Here is a 19495-nt window from a genome sequence, read left to right as displayed (position 1 = left end):
ATGATATAGTGTAATCAAAACAACATATCTAATATATATTTTGGTTGCGCTATCTTTGGATACAAAGAATTTGATAAAAGAAGAAGATATTATGTTTCTCAACTACCAATCTAATTTTTCTTTTAATAATATGGATTTTATTTTCTTTATTACTTTTTACTAAACATAAGGTTTTATTGAAGTTCATAAGGTTATTTTATTTATTCGTTTTTATTAAATATAAGAAGAATGGAACTTCAACTTTCATCATAGTATATAAAAAATATTTCTTATCAACAACTTTAGGATAATTAAAAGAGTCAAACTAGAGAATAAATGAATTATTTAGTCTCTTAATATAATACAAATTTAATCTCAAATTTACATAACTTTTTGTTATCTCCAGTTATCATATTTGGTAACAGACATTTGATGTTTTTTTCTTTTAATTTGAACCTTCTTATTATCAATTTATCATATATCAAAATTAACTTTTAAAAATGTCATTATAATTATAAAAGAAAAGAAATACAAATTTGGATATCGAACAAAATATTAATAATAACTTTTTGTCCATCTTTCTCTGGACCTTGAAGTTGTTAAGGGATAACAAAGAAAGGCCATGATATACGATAACAACTTAAAGCCCAAGCCCAGCCTAAATGGGAAGTCGGAGAAAGATGATCGTCTTCGTCCCGTCATCTGCTGCCTCACAAAATCTGATTTATGAATTGATCCGATACGAGTAAGTTTGATCATTTATTATCTTTTCTTGTTCTGGTCCGAACATAACAAACCACTTTAATAAAATAGCTTCACGGAAGGTGAAGATACTGCCCTTAAGCTCCACCACATCGTATGAGCAAGGTAGGTTCCTACTTACTCTTTTACTTTCTGCTTTATGCGTTTAGAGAACACCAATCACTCGTTTATTAACTTCTATGGTGAGAATTAATCATAATTCATGTCACAAGATTATGACATATATTTACATGATCACAAGTTTGAGACTTGAACAACATCATAGACTTGTTATGGTAATACTTGTGTGATCGATCTCACACTTTCAAAGTAGATTTCTTTGACTTTCCTCTCCCCATTTCTGGATGAGCTGTTCATATAATTCATATAGTACAATGAGACTTTTCTTGGTCTGCTTTATCCAACACTCTGCTACAAAGTGTATAGCACACTGTACAGTAGCATCTTTTCTCTTGTTTTGTATCTATGGTTACTTGACTCCTCATGGTTCTTGTTTGCTTTCAAAACATGCCTTTTAGCTTTTATTATTCGTTTCTAGCAAGGATTTAGATGAAGCATATGTGAAAATTGGTATTTAGCTTAACGTTCATTAGATTTAGGCACAAGCCTTTGGCTAAGCTACACCATTCCTGCTCGCTTATTGAGAATCACAGCTAAGGCTTCCGCAATTGAAACGAGTCTTTTTCAGCAGCAACCGAGAAAGGAAAGACGACAAGAACCTGTCTCTGAACAGGTTCATCCACTTCCCTCTACTTTGTTGTATGAAACCTACAATATATGCTGTAGTTATCAGATCAATGCTTCTCCATTTCCTTTCTTTTGCATACTTCTTCAAACCTTCGCCAATCCTCTTATAACTCTTATCTTCATCTTCTGTTTCACCTTTCAGATCCTTAGCTTCACCGAGACAACGAGCTAGGATAACTCCATCCTCCATGGCAGAGCAACCACCTTGTCCGATATCAGGAGTCATTGGGTGAAGTGCATCCCCTGCAACACATACATTGTCTTTTACAATGTTTGCCCAAAGGAGTTCCCACGGAGGTCGATACTTCAATCGAGACATCACCATGCTATCAAGATCGGTGGTCGCCACTACAGTCTTGATGTCTTCAGGTAAATCTTTGATCTTATTCAGCACAAACTGTTTCATGGTTTCTGTATTTGTCTCCTCATCTAGCAAGTGCAAGGAGATGAGTCAATGTCACAGTAGTAAATATGAGCAAGATCCTGTAGATATTAGAGTTACCTAAATCAGTAGAGCTGTGGGTTAGGAACCAGTGGACAGTGTTTTGGTCACAGGGGATGAAACCTGAGCGAACTCCGTTGCCATAGAACTGAAAGAACCTTTTTCCAAATCCGTGGCCTGTCGGGAAATGAGTGAACCCTCGGATTGCTAACCGGGAAGTTGTTTCAGGATTCTTGAAGCCTAGCCATTTACCAACCACTGAGTTTACTCCGTCACACCCAACCAAAACCTGAATGTCGTTTAGTAACCATACAGTACTGTAACAAGACCAGTCTCAGGTAGGTATGTAGAGGACAAGTAGTTGCTACCTTGGCTTTGAGAATAGTCCCATCGGAGAGATGAACCATCTTGTAGTGTCCAGACAGTTCGATATGAACAAGCTTAGATGAGAACCTTATGGTCCCTTCAGGCAATTCACACGCTAGAGCCTCTAACAACAGCTTCCTCTGTACGCATCGAGCCTCATATTCTCTGACAAAACCTCATTCAACAAGATTAAAAAAGTTTTATTCTTTTGGATATTCATATGTTTTATCCAGAGAATAAGAAACATACTCAGATTCTGGAAACAACATCTCTTTAGGAGGATTTTCTGAAGAAATAGGTCCAACCACCCATCTAACATCAAGATCAAAGATAGGTTCCTCTGTTACAGAGTTGTTGACATTGAGGAACATGCAATACTAGTGTTAGATGTTACCCTTGAAGGCGATCATGGAGATTACGAATATGCTGAGAAACGCCAAGAGCATCCATGGCTTTCCAAGCGTTGAACCAAGTGATGAGTGCAAACCCTGTGGCTCTCAGCTGCTCAGATGATTCAAGAACCATGCTTCTGATCCCAAGCCTGTGTAGATACACACACCACGTTGGTTAAGTTACTCTACTTATAAATCAAAGGCAGCTACTTTAACAAAACACACACCTGTGTAGCCCAACGGCGGTGGCAAGGCCAGAGATTCCGGCACCAACGATAACAATATCTTGTATGTCTTCAGCTTCCATGGTGCGTTCTTTGCTGATCTCATAAACCTTCTCTGCTATGTTTTTATATTAATAAGATGAGGAAGCTGGCAAATCAAAGAAGGCACTCATTCCCAAGTGCAACATGATACATGGGCTCTTAACCACTCTTACCAAATCTTAGCAAAGTACATTTGGTCGCTCTCATTTCAAGAAGATGGACTGATAATTTTTTTATTTTGGTTTGTCCAAATTTTTATGATGTTAATTTATTTATACCGTCACAAAAATTATGCGAAATCAATTTATTATAAAATCACCATTTATTCCTATAAATATATTTTCAAGTTATATGAACTTTCCTATTAATAATATGGGCGAGTTTATTTTGTTTATAATTTCTTTTACCAAACACAAAAAGTGGTGTTTTTCTATTTCAAAATGGAACATCCACTTCCATCCTTATTATATATAAAAAAAATATGTATTGAAACAATATCTATTTATTTAATTCATACCATAAACATTTCAACATTGTAGTGAGTTTAGAATTTACTTACCTTTAAAATGTCATTAGCTCATTATTAAAACAAAGATGAATTAGTAAATCCAAAATCAAAAAGAAAAGAAAAATGAAAATAATAGGGAAAATTCCTTTAAAATTCCCCATCTAATTTTAGTTTGGAAGTTTAATACCCAATGTTATTTGATTGGAAATAAAATGCATGGTTTATTAAATTTTGGTCTATTAATACAATAAGTATATAAAAATTGTCGAATCGAATAAACCGCTTAATCGGATTGACGGAATCACTAAACCGAAATTGACGAAATCACTAATCCCTAAACACACGAGTAATTTGGGGTTATCCAAAGATTGCATTGTCCTTTACTATTACCCCAAATCGAATTGGGAGCGATAAACCCTAAGTTTAGTGTAATTCCATTAACCCCGGTTTAGTGATTACGTCAATCCAATTATCGTTTGTTAAGCGGTTTTTTTGATTCGACAATTTTTATATACTTGATGTATTAATAGGCAACAAATTAATAAACCATGCATTTTATTTTCAATCAAATAACAATGGTATTAAGCTTCCAAATTAAAATTAGATGGGGAATTTTTAAGGAAGTTTCCCAAAATAATAATAACGTATTTTTCCTTGTCTATCTTTCTTTGGACCGATCAGGCCCATTTAATTTCAAACTCTCTCCAGAACAACCTCGTGCCTTCCTCTATGGATCAACACGTCACACCGTTCTGACTTCACCAAGTCAAGTTAACAACTATTTCGTTGCCTCTTCACATTTTGGAATCCATTGGAAGATCACAGAGAAGAAGAAAGAGAAGAAACCATGGCGGAAGAAGAGAAAAGCGTGAAGAAGCAAGTGATGGTGGCGATTGATGAAAGCGACTGCAGCAAACACGCTCTCAAATGGACGCTCGAGTATCTCAAGGATAGTATCGCCGATTCCGATATAATCCTCTTCACCGCTCAACCTCCACTTGATCTCAGCTTTGTTTATGCTTCCTCTTATGGAGCAGCTCGTAAGTATTTCATCTGATAGATCTCCGCGATTCGATTTGTTGTTTATGGTTTGGATTTTGGAAATTGAGTTTTGGATTTTGTGCTGTAGCGATTGAGCTTATAGACTCAATGAAAGAGAATCATAAGAACGCTGGATTGAATCGGCTTGCTGTAGGAACCAAAATTTGTGCTGAGATGGGGGTTTGTCTTCCACACATGCTATTCTTTGTGTGTTTAAGATCTTTCCGTTTTATGAAATTAGTCAGATCATGATTTGGTTGTGTATCAGGTTACTCCAAGGAAGGTGATGGAATTTGGAAATCCTAAAGAAGCGATATGTGACGCTGCTGAGAAGCTTGGTGTTGATTTGCTTGTAGTTGGAAGCAATGGTAAAGGAGCAATACAGAGGTGTGTAGTAGACCAAACTTTGATGTTTTATGACGAGTTGAGTTTTCGATGATTATAATGTTTCGTGTATATTGTGTGTGGGACAGGACTTTCCTTGGAAGTGTTAGCAATTACTGTGTTAACCATGCTAAGTGTCCAGTTCTTGTGGTGAGAACAAAGCCTTGAAGAACTCGTCTCTTGACAGAGATTGAGATCCCTTGCGTGATGTATGTGTTGTATACGTATTGTGATAATGATGCTCTATTTGATTACTACTGTTTGAAGAAACTCTGTGGGTACTTTTTGTTTATTTTGTTTGATAAATAAAGAGCTTTGCTGTATTTGGAGCTTGCAATCTGCATTCTTTGTTCAACATGCAGTTCTTAAATCTGGTAAATGCTATAAACTCAGCTTCAACCGAAAATCCTGTTGAGGGTTGCTGCCAGTCTCACCCCTCCTTGTGCTAAGCGCTGATACACTATCGGTAAACGTGAATAAAAGTATTCATCTGCAAAGAATGCATAGTGATGTTGTTAGCTTCTTTATTTTGTGAATCATAATAGTTTTGAGGTGCATTATGTACCTTCTAGAGTGTCTCCTTCAGTTACTCCCTTATATGCCCAGTCACAGGCTGCTTGAATTCCTTCGGATGCGTATCTGTATAGTTTACAGGGGAAAGCATTGGAAGTTAAATCTGGTTCGTGCCGGCATGAAGAACAATCACTTCTACTCAAAGGTACTGTAATTTTGTATCTGACTTACATATCTGGGCATGCTGTCTTCTTTGTGCAACTCTCCCATCTCTTGACTTGATCTGCCCATTCTGTCTGCAATTTATTAAAATATGTCAGCAAGTCAAAAACACCTTGTAGTAAACAGGTAGAGAACAGTCTTTTCGATTCAAGAGTACCGTTATGTTCTTATTGATTGCATCCACTATTCCTTCTAGTTCGGAGTTATAGAGATCTGCTTCAGCTGTTTCGATAATGTTGGAATCCCATATCTGCATTAAACTTAATTTTTGAGGCTTGTAATATCTAATGCGCAAATTATATACGTTTGACAGTTCTTACATGGTGGAGGTTAGCTTTTCTCCTGTACCAGTGCACTTCGATGGTGTTCCCTCCTTTGTCTGAAGCAAAACCCACATGTAGAGGCTGCATTTTACAACTATGGTATTAGACATATCTGGCTAAGAAACCGGTCATCTTGATCAAACTTGTAATTATACCTGATGAATATCACCCATGAAATGGGACACGAAGAGCAGGGCCTCGGTTAAGTTGTCTGATGACAAGAAATATAGAAAAGGAACATGAGAGGGAGATAAAAGATGAGGGAATTGGTGAATAGCAAGAAGGTGGGAATGTTTTGGTACTACATTGTGACGTAGATGAAGCAGCAGTGGTGTAGGAAAGAAGCTGTGTGGTGTAATTGTAAATGGCTCCTGCAACACATCTTCCTTTCTCTCCATCTTCGTCCTTGCAGTCCCCTTCAGACAGAAAAGAAGACAAAATCCATTATACACTGTAGTTTTTTGGAACCTTCTCACTTATGGTTTTTGATGATTTTGTAAGAAGTGTCTTATGAAAACACTTACTATTGTATTGGTAGGAACAAACATCAGGAGTGTTGATGTAGTGAAGAGGAGAAGACCAGTGGTATCTAAACTTGACATGATCAGCCCATAGACACAAGCTCGACAGATCCCCTTCTGCAGATTCAGGTAACAGCTCTCTCACCGCCTTCGCTGCAGTTTCATCCAATCTAGCCTGTTCTTCTCCTTAACTTATTAGTTTTACATATTTTGATTCAAAACTAAAAGACGAAAGAAGATGAATAAATCAAAACCTGCGCGATTTTACAGGTGATTTCATGACCTTCTTTTCCCCAGCCATGGATGTTAGGTGCTGCATAAAGAAGCCAAACAGTGATGATCATCATAACTACATGTAGTAACCCTCTTTGGTTTGCCATTTCAGAGTTCTTTGAAAAATATGTTGTTATCTTTTTATGAGATGAGTGCGTGAGCTTTCATTTGGTTCTTGTATATACTGATGAAGAATAGAAACGTATAGAGGAAGTAAATCCAGAGATTAATGTGTTTTAGGGAAAAGTGTTTTATGTGTGAAACGAAAGTATCTTTCTATTTTTTATTTTTGGCCAAGTGTGTGAAAAGCTTTTAATTGTCAAAAGAAAGAGATGTGTATACTATTATGATTTGGTGGATACGGTATCTTTTTTGTCTTTTTCCTGTTTAGGAAATGAATCGTGTGTGAAATCAAATGGATTCACTTGAAAACATATGTCACTTCTTTCTTGGATTTGTGGTATAGCAACATTATTGGTGGGATCTTAGCCATAAGATTTAAGATACCCTATAATGTAAATTTTATGGTTAAAATTCCACCAATAATGTTAGTTTTAGAGGTCTTAACAAAAATAAAATCTGAAATTAATTTTAGCAGATATACTAATCTTAATTACTCCAAAATTCTGGAGTCATTTGTAATTATGTGAGTGCTTCAAGCAAAAACCACATGATGCTTGTTTGAAGGTTTCAACAATCTAGTTTTTTTTTTTTTGGCTCAACATCAACTATTCATTCACCAATTTGATATTACAAATCAACTGACCTCGACAATTTTTACTCAAATACAATGATTTAGTTTAATATCGCCCTGAAACACTAGCGAATCCAACGCTACCCGACTACGAATCATTGTATCTTTTTTAGTATCGCCCTAAAACACTAGCGAATACAACGCTACCCGACTACGAATCATTGTATCTTTTCTACCACTGCGAGATGAACCACACCACGACTCTAGTTATGTGCATTTCAACAATCTAGTTATGTGCATTTCTTGTATGGAAACCAAAAGGATTAATTCTAAATAATGTGATAATCAAATAATTAAATAATCTACACATTAAACCGGTCAAATATATTTGGTATGTTATGTAAGTTAACCAATTTGGTTCAGAATTATAAAATTAATTTAAGAAAAACTGTGATTTCAAAAAGGTCGCATCGTTTCTCTCGAAAAGCCAGAAATGTTTCAGGTGACCGGTACGGCCGCTCCGGCGAATCCGACAACGTCTTTGATGTTTCACAATTCATGGAGAAGACCTCGTATCCTTCCTCTCCGGAGCTCAAAGACCTTCAAGCCTCTCGCATTTCTCGATCTCAAAGGAGGCAAAGGGTACACACACATCTCGCTAATTTCATATCTGCTTCTCTACTGTGAAATCGGATGCGTAACTGTGAAATTGCGCTTTTGAATTCAATTTTTTTCGAATATATGTATCTGACTGAGTGATGTAATGTCTCTGATTCATAACCTCTGATTGACAAGTTTTGGTATTGGCAGAATGAGTGGGTTTCATGAGGTTGAACTCAAAGTTCGTGATTATGAATTGGATCAGTTTGGTGTTGTGAACAATGCTGTTTACGCAAATTACTGCCAACACGGTTAGTTTTAAATGTTGCTGTTTTATATTGTTCAGAATGTGTTTTGTAAGATCTTGCTACTAAGTTTAGATTCTTGCTAGTAAATCGTTTAGTTGCAATGTTGTTGCTTCAGATTTTGTTTGTCAAATAGGAGTTTCAGAACATATTCTTGACTGAATTGGACTCTGCATGATCAAAGTTTATTCCTGTTTCTGCGTCTAAATAATCTAATTGGAACATTTGTGGTGTGGTTGAGTTAAACTTTTGAGTATCGGAAGAATAAGTGTGAATATGTCTTGTTGGTAAGTTATGCTTCTTGCTAGAAGATAGAATAGTTTAATTCGGTTGCAATTTTGCTGTCAAAGAAGAGTTTCAGATGTTATGCTTGTAAGAATCTGGAATGTATGATCAAAGTTACTCCTTTTATCAGTCTAGTTGGAACACTTGTGAATGTGGTTGAGGACAACTTTACAGTGTTGGAAGAATAAATCTATCAAGATCTTTCTACTAAGTATAAGTCTTGCTAGTGAATCGGTTAGTATAGATTGCGTACATATATATGGTCAAAGAGGAATTTAAAATTTTACGCTTGAAAGAATGTGAACTGTATAATCAAAGTGACTTTTTGAGTCTGATTGGAACATTCGTGATTGTGGTTGAGTAGAAATTTAGAATACTTAGTCGAATAAATGTGTCAAGATCTTGCTACGAAGTTTAGAGTCTTGCTGGTTTGGAATCTTTCTGCATCAGATTGTATACATTTCTATTGTCAAAGAGGAGTTTCAGCTTGCCTTTTTGACAGATTCTGGACCACATGATCAATGGTTACTTTAGAAATGGAAAATATTTTCATACGTTTTCTGAGTGTGTCAAGATCTTGCTAGTTAAGTTTGCAGTCTTTCTTATTCAGCATTTACTTTGGCAAATTTTAGGAAGTGAATGACTTCTCTAGTAAGAGTCTGAGGCATGTGCTTATGTATAAGCTATACCCCATTCTTACCAGCTGTTGCTTGTTGATATCTTTAGGTCGGCACGAGTTTCTGGAGAGTATGGGTATCAACTGTGACGAAGTAGCTCGTTCTGGTGAAGCTTTAGCAATTTCAGAGTTGACAATGAAGTTCCTTGCACCTTTACGTGTAATGTCACTTCTTCTCTTACATTTAGCACCATGTTAACGAAATTTTTTGCACATTTACTTATATTCATTGTTCATTGCTTTGAGCAGAGTGGAGACAAATTTGTTGTGAAAGCGAGGATATCGGGAACATCTGCTGCGCGTATTTACTTCGATCATTTCATCTTTAAACTTCCAAATCAAGAGGTTAATAATAGCCTCACTAACCCTTTGCTGTTTTGGTCGATCAGCTTTTTACATTTTCACTAATTTGAATCCTTTTGATAACTTTGAAACAAAGCAGCCTGTACTGGAAGCGAAAGGAACAGCTGTGTGGCTTGACAAGAAGTATCGTCCTGTTCGTATCCCATCTCATATACGCTCTAAATTTGTTCACTTCCTACGTGAAGACGACGCCGTGTGATTGACCTCACCTCATTAGCCCAATTAAATCTACTTAATGGGCTTGTAATTAGCTCATATATGCTATAAATATAAAAATATGTTATATTCGGATAATGCAAATTCCAACATTGGATTTCTCCCGCCGTTACAAGCCAACGAACTTGAGCGTAAGCACCTGACCTGAGGAACTGGCCGGCCACATGAGAAAACAAAAACATAAAACTAGTAAATATACAAATACAGAATAACCAAATATTAATTATATCAAAGCCGTTGTAAAATTCATGTGGCTAAATATTGCAATGAGTCATCAGGCTCGTACGTTCATAAATCTTATATGTACGTTTACCTAGCTAGGCTCCAAAAATGTGTTACATATTAGGGCATAAACAACAAAATACTGTTATATATACTTATTTATGTAAACGTTTCTGTGGCTAATGTTGCGGTGAGTCATGAGGGCTCGTAAGTTCATAATCTTATATGTACATTTCCTAGACTCCAAAAATGTGTTAGAGATCAGGAGACAAACAACCAAATAGTAATATCATATTTTATGTGGCCTAATGTTTCGGTGAGTCAAGAGACTCGTAAGTTCTTCATCTTGAAGTAACTGTAACATTTCCTATAGACTCCAAAAAATATATCAAATAGATAAATTCGTGTGGCGCTGATGTTGCGGTGAGTCCATGAGATTCGTAAGCTCATGATCTAGATAAGAAGCTTCAAATTGAAGGAACCAATAGATAAAGAAAACACGTAGGTCATGAACACTAGAAAACCTTAGATGATCGAAGAGTCCTTCACTGTTCTTTTGTCTTTTGGTTTCGAAACCAAAACAGTAGATTCTATATATGATATCGATTACACAATGCGTCACTATGTTTTACTTCTTTTTGTGTGCACAATGGCGTCATTAGAATTTGTCGTCTTTATGTGTGTTTGGATGATGATCACAAGAAATAAATAAAATAGTATTAATAAAGAAATACATATTGAAACTTGAAACATTTCAGTTTCAGGTATATGGTTTCATCAGGCGAAAACTCAGCTGCTATTCGTGATTTGTCTTTTTTTACTCTTTATTAATGGATTAGGAAAAAACTTTTTTTAATCTAATATATACCAACTAAAACTATTATTATTAGTCCTTTAATCCCGGGGTCATTCAACAAATCGTGTTGAGATATATTTTTTCTTAATCGCGAACTACAAAATAACTTATCGAAGTTTGAAAGAAATTAATCAAGAAACAACAAGTTTTGATTGCTTAAAAGAAAACATTGGATGATCAACAATTATATACAAATATGTTAACTTCAAATCTAAGCATGATTATCATTTTATTACTTTCTACTTCTTGCCATCAATGATTTTTAGCAACTGTAATTTGAATTTAGTGGAATATATTGAAGTGGTAAAACTGCTAATAAAAAAAGATTAGTTAAAAATTTTCGCAAGTTATTTTTTAAAAATTAAATAGAAAGGAGACAAATCTCCTCATATCTAGGATCAAATCAAATCACTAGACTCTCCATATATATTGGATTGCGTAGTTTTTTGTATTTGTTTATTTTTATAGATATTTAAACTACCTCTATTTTTTATTTGCTAAAATATCTCTCCATTTTTTATTTTTTTGGCAGCATTTTGTTTACTTTTTTTTTTTCAAAATAAAAAGTCCTTGAATCTTCGTATTTAGTTTAAACTTTTGAGAGGAAAAATATGTTCCCGTGAAAACACATCTGCTTTGTTTCAGTTTCAGCCCCAAATTTATATTGAAATCATTGGTATCAATAATATTAATATCACGTTATTAAGGTATTTATATTGTTTCTTTTCCGAAACTAGTATTTGAGACATAAGAATATAATGATAATCTTAAAATTCCTAACATTTTAGTAAATGTAAAATGTAAAACTGTTGACAGAAAATTTCACATTTAATATGTTACCCTCTCTCTCTTATTTTTGATTAAAGCTTTTCAAAAATGTATTGTTTTGTTCTTTCTATTCCTAATAGTTATCCATCAATCCTATTTTTAAGACATAATTCTTATAAATAAAACATGACTCGGCAAATTTTATTTTATTTTGAACTATTTTAGTGTTGAAAACATACATATCATATTTTCTTAAACTTTTTTGTGCCCTATTCTAATTTCTAAGTTATATAATATTATTTTTTAAAGCTAGCTGTAAATATTAATTTCCAAGGAAATGCTGAAATGTCGGCATGTTTTGGTATTTTGTTAAAATCCATAATTTTTTTTATTAATTTTAAAGTTACAGATATGAAGATAAAAGAAAAACAAATCTCCACATATTTTGGAGCAAATCAGTTGACAAGACTCTCCGTATATATTAGATTGCATAACTTTGTATTTATATATTTAAATAATTTCTACTAAACTACTATTTTAGCTCCTAAAATATCTCTCTACTTTTTTATTCATTGCAACATTTTATTTGATTTCTTCAATTTTGTTGGAAATATTTTCTTCAGTTAAAAAAACTCCTTATTTCATTTCCTTGAGTGAAAATACCGTATCAATTTTCTTAGCGAACTAATTCAGATATTAATTAATTAATGTGTGAGAAGGTTAAAAGTAAAACTAATCAACACTATAATTTCCTTTTTTTACTAAAACCTTAGCAGTCAATTAGATTAAAAGAAACAATAAAAATATCAAGATCATGTATATATAATGTATTTTGAGTTTTTTTTTGTAATGGTATCTTTCTTTAGATTACATTTGAAGTAGTTCGTGTAAAAGTCTTAGCCTTTGCAGAAAATTATCATATATAACTGTATAATATTGTAAATGTATTTATTTTACATATGAGAATTGGTAGTTTATTAATAATTTTTTTCAGAAATATTTAATGTGAAAACATCCATATCGTGTTGTGGCCACCCCCACATGCGTCTCAGCGTTTGGCACTGTTCGTATTTCGTAAGTTTTGGTTTTTTACTTTTGTGAAGTTTCATAAGATTGTTTTTACCGTGAGTAAGAAAATAAACTATCAAAGTGTTGTAGGGACTTAACTTATAGGAAATTAATGTATAGAAGTTTAACATAGGCATCAAACAAAAAATTATACTTAAAATTTTAGGGTATTTCAGTAAAAGAAATAACAAAAATTATATTAAAATACTATACTATACGTCTATACTGTAATTCCATTTTATTATAATACTTTAACTAGATGTTAACCCGCGGTATACCGCGGGACAGTTTTTTTAAACTAAATTTTTTAATTTTGAAGTTGTATTTGTTAATTTTGATAGATAAGTTTTCATAACTAATTTTGTTTTTAAAAAAAAAAATAAGTTGTATTTTTCTTTTCTTTTTTTTGTATATAAGCTTGTACAATTGTATTTTGATTGTTTATTTTATAATTTAACCCGTGGACCGCGAGTCAATCAAAATTTTTATAATTCTAATTTAATCAACTTAATTGAGGATTACATAACATCTTTTAGTTCAAGTTATTTGATTTTAGACTAAAATATTTTGTATGTAAACAACTCATAAATATATATATATATACTCAAACTACTCTATCACATGACCCATGAACATTGAAGTTTTTCTTTTACATTTTCAAAAATTATACTATTTTGTAATAGTATTATAATATTTAAGTGATTTTTTTATTAAAAAAACACTCCATTTTATAAGTTCATGTAAAAACTCCATTTTATAATCTATATTAACATTTTTGAAGTACCTTTTGTGTTCTATCCTATTATAATATTTTCATAATTAAACATTTGCCATTTGATTAAATAGCAAAACTTTAAGATAAATATTGTAATTAAATCATAATTAAATTACAAAATTATAAATCACTATTTATTATATTTAACAAAATTTCCTAAAATATCTCCCTAATAAATCAAATATTTCTCCAACATCTTTATATGATTTTATTTGCTTTTAAATTTATATTATTACATAAAACATATGCATAGTAAAAATATATATTTTTCTTTGCATGTGTTGCAATTTGAATTTTTAAAAACGGATATATATTACTCAGAAGATACAAAAAATGGATGTTCTAAAGTATTATTGATAATTGTGTATCACGGGTCATGTGATGGAGCGGGTTATAATTTACATAATTATGATTATAGATATTTTTACGGGTTGTCTACTATATTATAACTCACAAAATTTTTAAATATGAAGTTATATTATGTCAATATCATTTCATTATTTTAATATTAGACTTATTTTAATTAATTTGATCAAATTACGATTATATATTACAAAATTATCAAATAATATTCTACGGGTTAAATCATATAATTAACCATCAAAATATAGTAGTACACGCTTATATACCAAACAAAATTAATAAAAAAATACATTTTAAAATATCGTGCTGCGGTGTACCGCGGGTCAAAATCTAGTTTCATGTAAAAATAAATCACATGACCCGTGAACTGTGGTTACAAAAATAATATTATTTTCATAATTATTTTATAAATCATTAAAAATATGGGTAAATGATTGTAAATTATTTAACGAATATGGGTAAATTATTTTCCGATTTTATGCAATATGGTGTTTAATATATTCCTTAATTTTCTATATACGTTTTTTGGTCAAAATTATATTTAATTCAACATACCATAAATGTAGATTTAATATAGATTTTATAGACATAATTTAAATTTAAAAACGATTTTTAGAATATTACTTTTTAGACAAAAAAATTGATTTAGGAAAATTCAATAAATTTAAGAGAGATATTGTAGGAATCAATTTTGTTTGGCGATTTTATAGCCATATTATTTTAGGAATATCAAAAATATTATAGAGAGATTTTAGGAGATTTTAAGTATTGGTTTTATAATTTTATTTTCAAAAACAATTAATATCAATGGCATTATTTGTAAATACGGTTGAAACCCAGGATTTATTTCCTAACTTGCTCCACAAATGTTAATATAGATTTCAGGAATCAGAATTGTTTTACAATAAAAATTTCATATTTTCAGTATAGAAGTTTAATTGAAATAAAAGACAAAAACAAATCTCCACATATTTTGGATCAAATCAAATGATAAGACTCTCCATATATATTGGATTACGTAACTTTTAAAATATATTTTGTTCTCTTCTCCCTAAAATATCTCTTTTTTATAAATTATATTTGTACTTTTTAATTTTTATTTACTTTAAAAAATCCATCATATTTGGCCTATATTGTCGTTAAACTAAAACTAGATTTATATTGTTAAGTACGAATTACTATTTTATATATCTCAATTTCTCTGTAAGAAAATTTTGAATTTTAAATTTAGTAAGTATTTTCTTCTGTTTTTGTTTTGTTTTTTTTGTTTTTTTTGTTTTTTTTTGCGTATTAGAAGACACCGAAAAATTGTTTTCTTTGACGAGTTAAAAGTTCTGGTCAAGTATCCATTTCCTCAACAAGTATCACAACTTTGTCATTGCAAATGATAGTTGATTATATATTACATATCGTTAAGTATACGATTTAATCAAGATTAAATTTTACTTAACAAGTATCCAGTTCCTCCTGTGTAATCATCCTTACATCGAACCCTTCCATCAAATAGAGTAAAAATAAATAAAATTGGTATGGTTTGTTTTGATGAAATCAATAAACTTCATGTTTTGTTTTTTTCTTTTATTTTTATTTTTCTTAGGAAAAAAGAAAAACTTCATGTTTTCTACAACTTTCATATCTGGAAGCAAAAATATAAAAATAAAAACAATCAAAGGTTTGGTGTTTATTCCTCAATGTATAAATCAAGAAGATGGACCATATAATACATATTTTCAAACTACTTTTTTTTTTTTGGTGAAAGATATTTTCAAATGATTTTATTCATTTTAACGTTATAGAATTACAAAATGCATAAAGAAATAACATTAAAAAAAAGAACCATCGCTTTCCCGCTCTCTTGTTCACTCTCCTATATAAAATAGCTCTTCCTCCGGGCACAAGCACAACCTCTTCACCAGACCAGAGTCTTCAGTTACTTCCCTATATCGATATCATCATGAATCTCAACTACTAACAAGACAGCCACGAGTTTTGGTCCTCACTTTACCATTCCTTCGCTGATTCAGACCCTAAAGCTGATCTCTATCGTGAGATTGAAACCCCGATTATGTCTATGCCTGTATCGATGGCCGTCGATGTACAGGCTGAGCCATGGAAGGTTCTTGAAGATGGTAATAAGGAGGCTGGACCGGGGAATGCTGCAGTTCAAGTTGGAGCTGTGAACAATAATGAGGTTGGAGCCATAATTAAACTACTTGGAAAGCGATGGTTGCGTTATTAGTTTTCTTAGATGTATGTATATATACACACATGAGTTGTGTCTTGATACGTTTTTCTTATTTTAGGGTAAGGAGAAGGATGAGGCAGCTAAAGATGAAACCAAGAGTCTTGGTAAGAGGCCACGTGGTAACGAAGATCGTGTTCGCAAGGGGAAGGTGACACACTCGTTTCTTTTGTTTCATACGTGTCTCTCAAATCAAGCAAGTGTTCATGAATCATGTCGTTTTGATTTCATAATGCAGAGGAGACGCGCGGATATAAGATCCAAAATTGAGACGTTGAAGGAGTTGACACGTTGTCATGGAAAGGTTTACACCAAGTTTTTTGCCTCTATATTTTTCATATAGTTGATATGAATTACAAAATCAAATTTGTGTTTGAAAACTTATTACATATATGTCTTTAACTTGTAAGAATAATACGCTAGCTAATGAAAAAAAAAAAACAATTTGGCTATGATGATATACATACATATGTTATGTTACTAATACAACTTGCTTTGTTTTTAATTTGTTATTTGCATGAACGTGTAGCAAGACTTCGTCTCGACCCTTGATTCTATCGGCGATCACATACGGGATATGAAGTTTTGTGTAGAAGTAAGTAATCTAAATCTTCATCTTATTGTTATATCAACACATGCATGATACGCTTCATGACTCTTTGAGTCTTGTTACGCTTAATAATCAAAATCAACATAAGCCAACTCTTGCATGTACGTACGTAGTTAAGTTTTTCTTTTTTTTTTTTTTTTTTTTGGTGCAAAGAAAATTAAAATGGTGTTTTGGTTTTAGTGCAGTTTTAATTGCTGTAACGTCATTCTTACATGTTTGGATTAGACTATAAAAAGCAGTTATCAGATTACTAAACTCAAAATTCAACAATGCAGAGTTTTTACACAAGTCCTCCTATGATGCCAATGGGCATGGGGATGGAATATTCAGGTCCATGGATGTATCCTCCTTATGTCTATCCACACTACATGATGCCTTATAATCCCTATATACACGGAGAAAGTAGTGGCTACGCCAACCAAATTGTACCTTCAGTTCCCATGACCACTTATCAGGTTTTATTCTTCATGCATGTCTTATAATTTTGTGATTGTTAAGCTTAATGTTAATTGATTTATTCCTTTTTTTTTGTAAAAAATGAAAAATTTACAGGGATTCAACTATCCACCTGGACTACCATATACGTCAAAGCCTATGTAATAATATATAAGACCGGTTCTTTAATAAGAAGTTGTTTTTGAAGCTAGTATTGTTGTGTGTGGCTTTCTATTTTGTCGTTCGTCGTCACAATGTAATATACTCATCATGTAGTAATTTTATATATTTTTTATTGTCGTAACCTTTATGTATATGTTGCCATGTTAATTGTTTAAAATACAACGTTTTCGTTTTCAGTTCAAGTGCGCAACATCATTGATATTTAATTCACAATTATCACCAAGAAAAAATATATATTATGAAACTAAGGATTAGTGGTTCCGAACAAAAAGGAAAATGATATTTTATTATCATGTTAACAAAAGAATTACTATACATAAAATTAGATATTTGATGCGTGTTTTCGGCAATTATATATATAAAAAATCGATTGATGAAACCAATTGGATAAATAAAATAACTAAAGTAATAATTAAGTTTGTATATATGACACTTGATAATGAAATGATAATCATAATATTAGGTAAGCAATATATATGGTCACAACTCACAAGTAACTGTAACATTTATTATTTTTAGTTTTAACTCAAACTTCTAAATATATTAAATTTTGGATAAGTTTCTTTATTTTTTTAAATACTATAGAGAATCCTAATACACGTATTAATCTTTATTTTTATCTTTATATATGTTGTTTTTGTTTTTATTTTCAATCTTTGAGAAAAAATGTATCTATTCATGTTATATAAATTCATTTCTTTTTTAAAAAGCATATAATATATAAGATTGAATGATATCGGAAAGATGTTGTTACCAAATTAAATAATAATAAAAAAAAACAGTATAAGTTCATCTTGCATATGATGACATCTTGGGTAAATAACTATTTATGTTCATAATTTTTTTTTTGTTTTCATCTCTTCTATTTTTTATTATAATATATACTTTAATTTTAAGAAGATAGTTGAGGTCTATTTTTTAAGAAGTAATGAGATGCAGCTCTTTGTAAGAACAATAGATCATATAATTTTAAAATATTACACCTAGAGAAAAGATTTGTCTGCCGAGGAAGCAGAAAAGTTAGCGATATGCATCACCAAGAAAATGTCCCTTTACATTGAAGTAGCCAGATACGATGGTCTTATGATTTTGGGTAATGATAGCGATCAAATTATTTCGAGAGTTCAAGATCTATGATCAGCAAATATGAAAGATTTTGGTGGCTGAAAATATCTATGAGAACTTGACAAATATACTAGATTTAGATTTTTTTTTTTTTTTTTTTGGTCAAACATATAAGCTATAGCTTGCTTATATATAGTGTTCAATAAGGTCAATTTTTTTCTTTACTATGATCATTTTATTGCCCTTGCGCAGGTCTTGCCCATGCATGCATTTTGTTGGTAGACGGCAACTTTATCTCGTTCTCAACCAAAACTATAGAAAAAATTATTACATATGGAAATATGGAATTTATGTTCGAGCATATACTAGATGTAGAGTTCTTTTATATTCTGGTCTCATATTTATGGTATCTTAATTGATTAAAACCAATTTGTATGGCATATTATTATTCACCAAGCTCCCTTGCTAGAGTAGCTCTATGATTTGTATTGTTTATATTTACATTGAACAAAAGATCCATTTATTGCAAATAAATATAAATTTCATTTTTCATCAATTTATTGTAAAAGTTTGTAACTATATATAGCTAGCTTAAGAGTTTTAAAAAGAAACACTAAAAAAATTAAGGACTGCCGTTCAAGAACAAGAACGACACTATTTGTTCCACTGTCGTTTTCAAATTGGTGCTTAGAATTTCAAGAAAGAGTGAGAAAACATATGTAAGAAAACAACAAAACATAAATGTCTTCTTCTGTCTCGTTGATGTGTGTAAATACTGAACACACAAAAACCATCTAACATAAATAAATATTTTAGAGAAAACCATAAGACGAAGCAAAATCATATGTTTTCTTCCCGCTTAATTGCAGGATGATGCAACTTACCAAAGCATCTAGCTTCTTATATATATACATATATATATAGCTTTTTGGCTTCACAAGCTTCTCGTAAGTTCATGAGTCTCTACTCTAAACTCTTTCACAAACTCCAAAAAATAAAGACACAGATCTTTATATAATCTTGTTCATCA

At 31.9% G+C, this 19495-nt stretch overlaps 4 protein-coding genes across 4 annotated transcripts; 2 read left to right on the top strand and 2 right to left on the bottom strand.

The window, feature by feature from the left end:
- Positions 1-1353: 1353 nt before the first annotated feature.
- On the bottom strand, positions 1354-3283 carry LOC17894906 (monooxygenase 2). Its single transcript, XM_006301507.2, has 6 exons — positions 2916-3283; positions 2691-2837; positions 2546-2608; positions 2299-2461; positions 1991-2219; positions 1354-1917 (listed from the first exon to the last, which is right to left on the bottom strand). The coding sequence occupies exons 1-6, from the start codon at positions 2993-2995 to the stop codon at positions 1379-1381; spliced, it is 1221 nt and encodes a 406-aa protein (XP_006301569.1). The 5' UTR covers positions 2996-3283; the 3' UTR covers positions 1354-1378.
- Positions 3284-4190: 907 nt separating this feature from the next.
- On the top strand, positions 4191-5210 carry LOC17895604 (universal stress protein A-like protein). The gene is made up of 4 exons (XM_006301556.2): positions 4191-4502; positions 4592-4683; positions 4772-4890; positions 4977-5210. Exons 1-4 carry the CDS (start codon positions 4310-4312, stop codon positions 5053-5055), a joined length of 483 nt encoding a protein of 160 aa, XP_006301618.1. The 5' UTR covers positions 4191-4309; the 3' UTR covers positions 5056-5210.
- Positions 5148-7104, bottom strand: LOC17896489 (endonuclease 2). Its single transcript, XM_006301366.2, has 9 exons — positions 6721-7104; positions 6470-6641; positions 6251-6361; positions 6101-6156; positions 5943-6026; positions 5780-5872; positions 5632-5696; positions 5453-5526; positions 5148-5377 (listed from the first exon to the last, which is right to left on the bottom strand). Exons 1-9 carry the CDS (start codon positions 6844-6846, stop codon positions 5283-5285), a joined length of 876 nt encoding a protein of 291 aa, XP_006301428.1. The 5' UTR covers positions 6847-7104; the 3' UTR covers positions 5148-5282.
- Positions 7105-7887: 783 nt separating this feature from the next.
- LOC17895562 (acyl-acyl carrier protein thioesterase ATL3, chloroplastic) lies at positions 7888-9983 on the top strand. The gene is made up of 5 exons (XM_006302797.2): positions 7888-8075; positions 8244-8344; positions 9350-9459; positions 9549-9644; positions 9742-9983. Exons 1-5 carry the CDS (start codon positions 7927-7929, stop codon positions 9859-9861), a joined length of 576 nt encoding a protein of 191 aa, XP_006302859.1. The 5' UTR covers positions 7888-7926; the 3' UTR covers positions 9862-9983.
- The last annotated feature ends 9512 nt before the right edge of the window (positions 9984-19495 follow it).

Source organism: Capsella rubella, unplaced genomic scaffold (genome assembly GCF_000375325.1).
Source record: "Capsella rubella cultivar Monte Gargano unplaced genomic scaffold, Caprub1_0 scaffold_2, whole genome shotgun sequence".
Classification (NCBI taxonomy): domain Eukaryota; kingdom Viridiplantae; phylum Streptophyta; class Magnoliopsida; order Brassicales; family Brassicaceae; genus Capsella; species Capsella rubella.
This window is presented reverse-complemented; position numbering and strand designations above follow the sequence as displayed.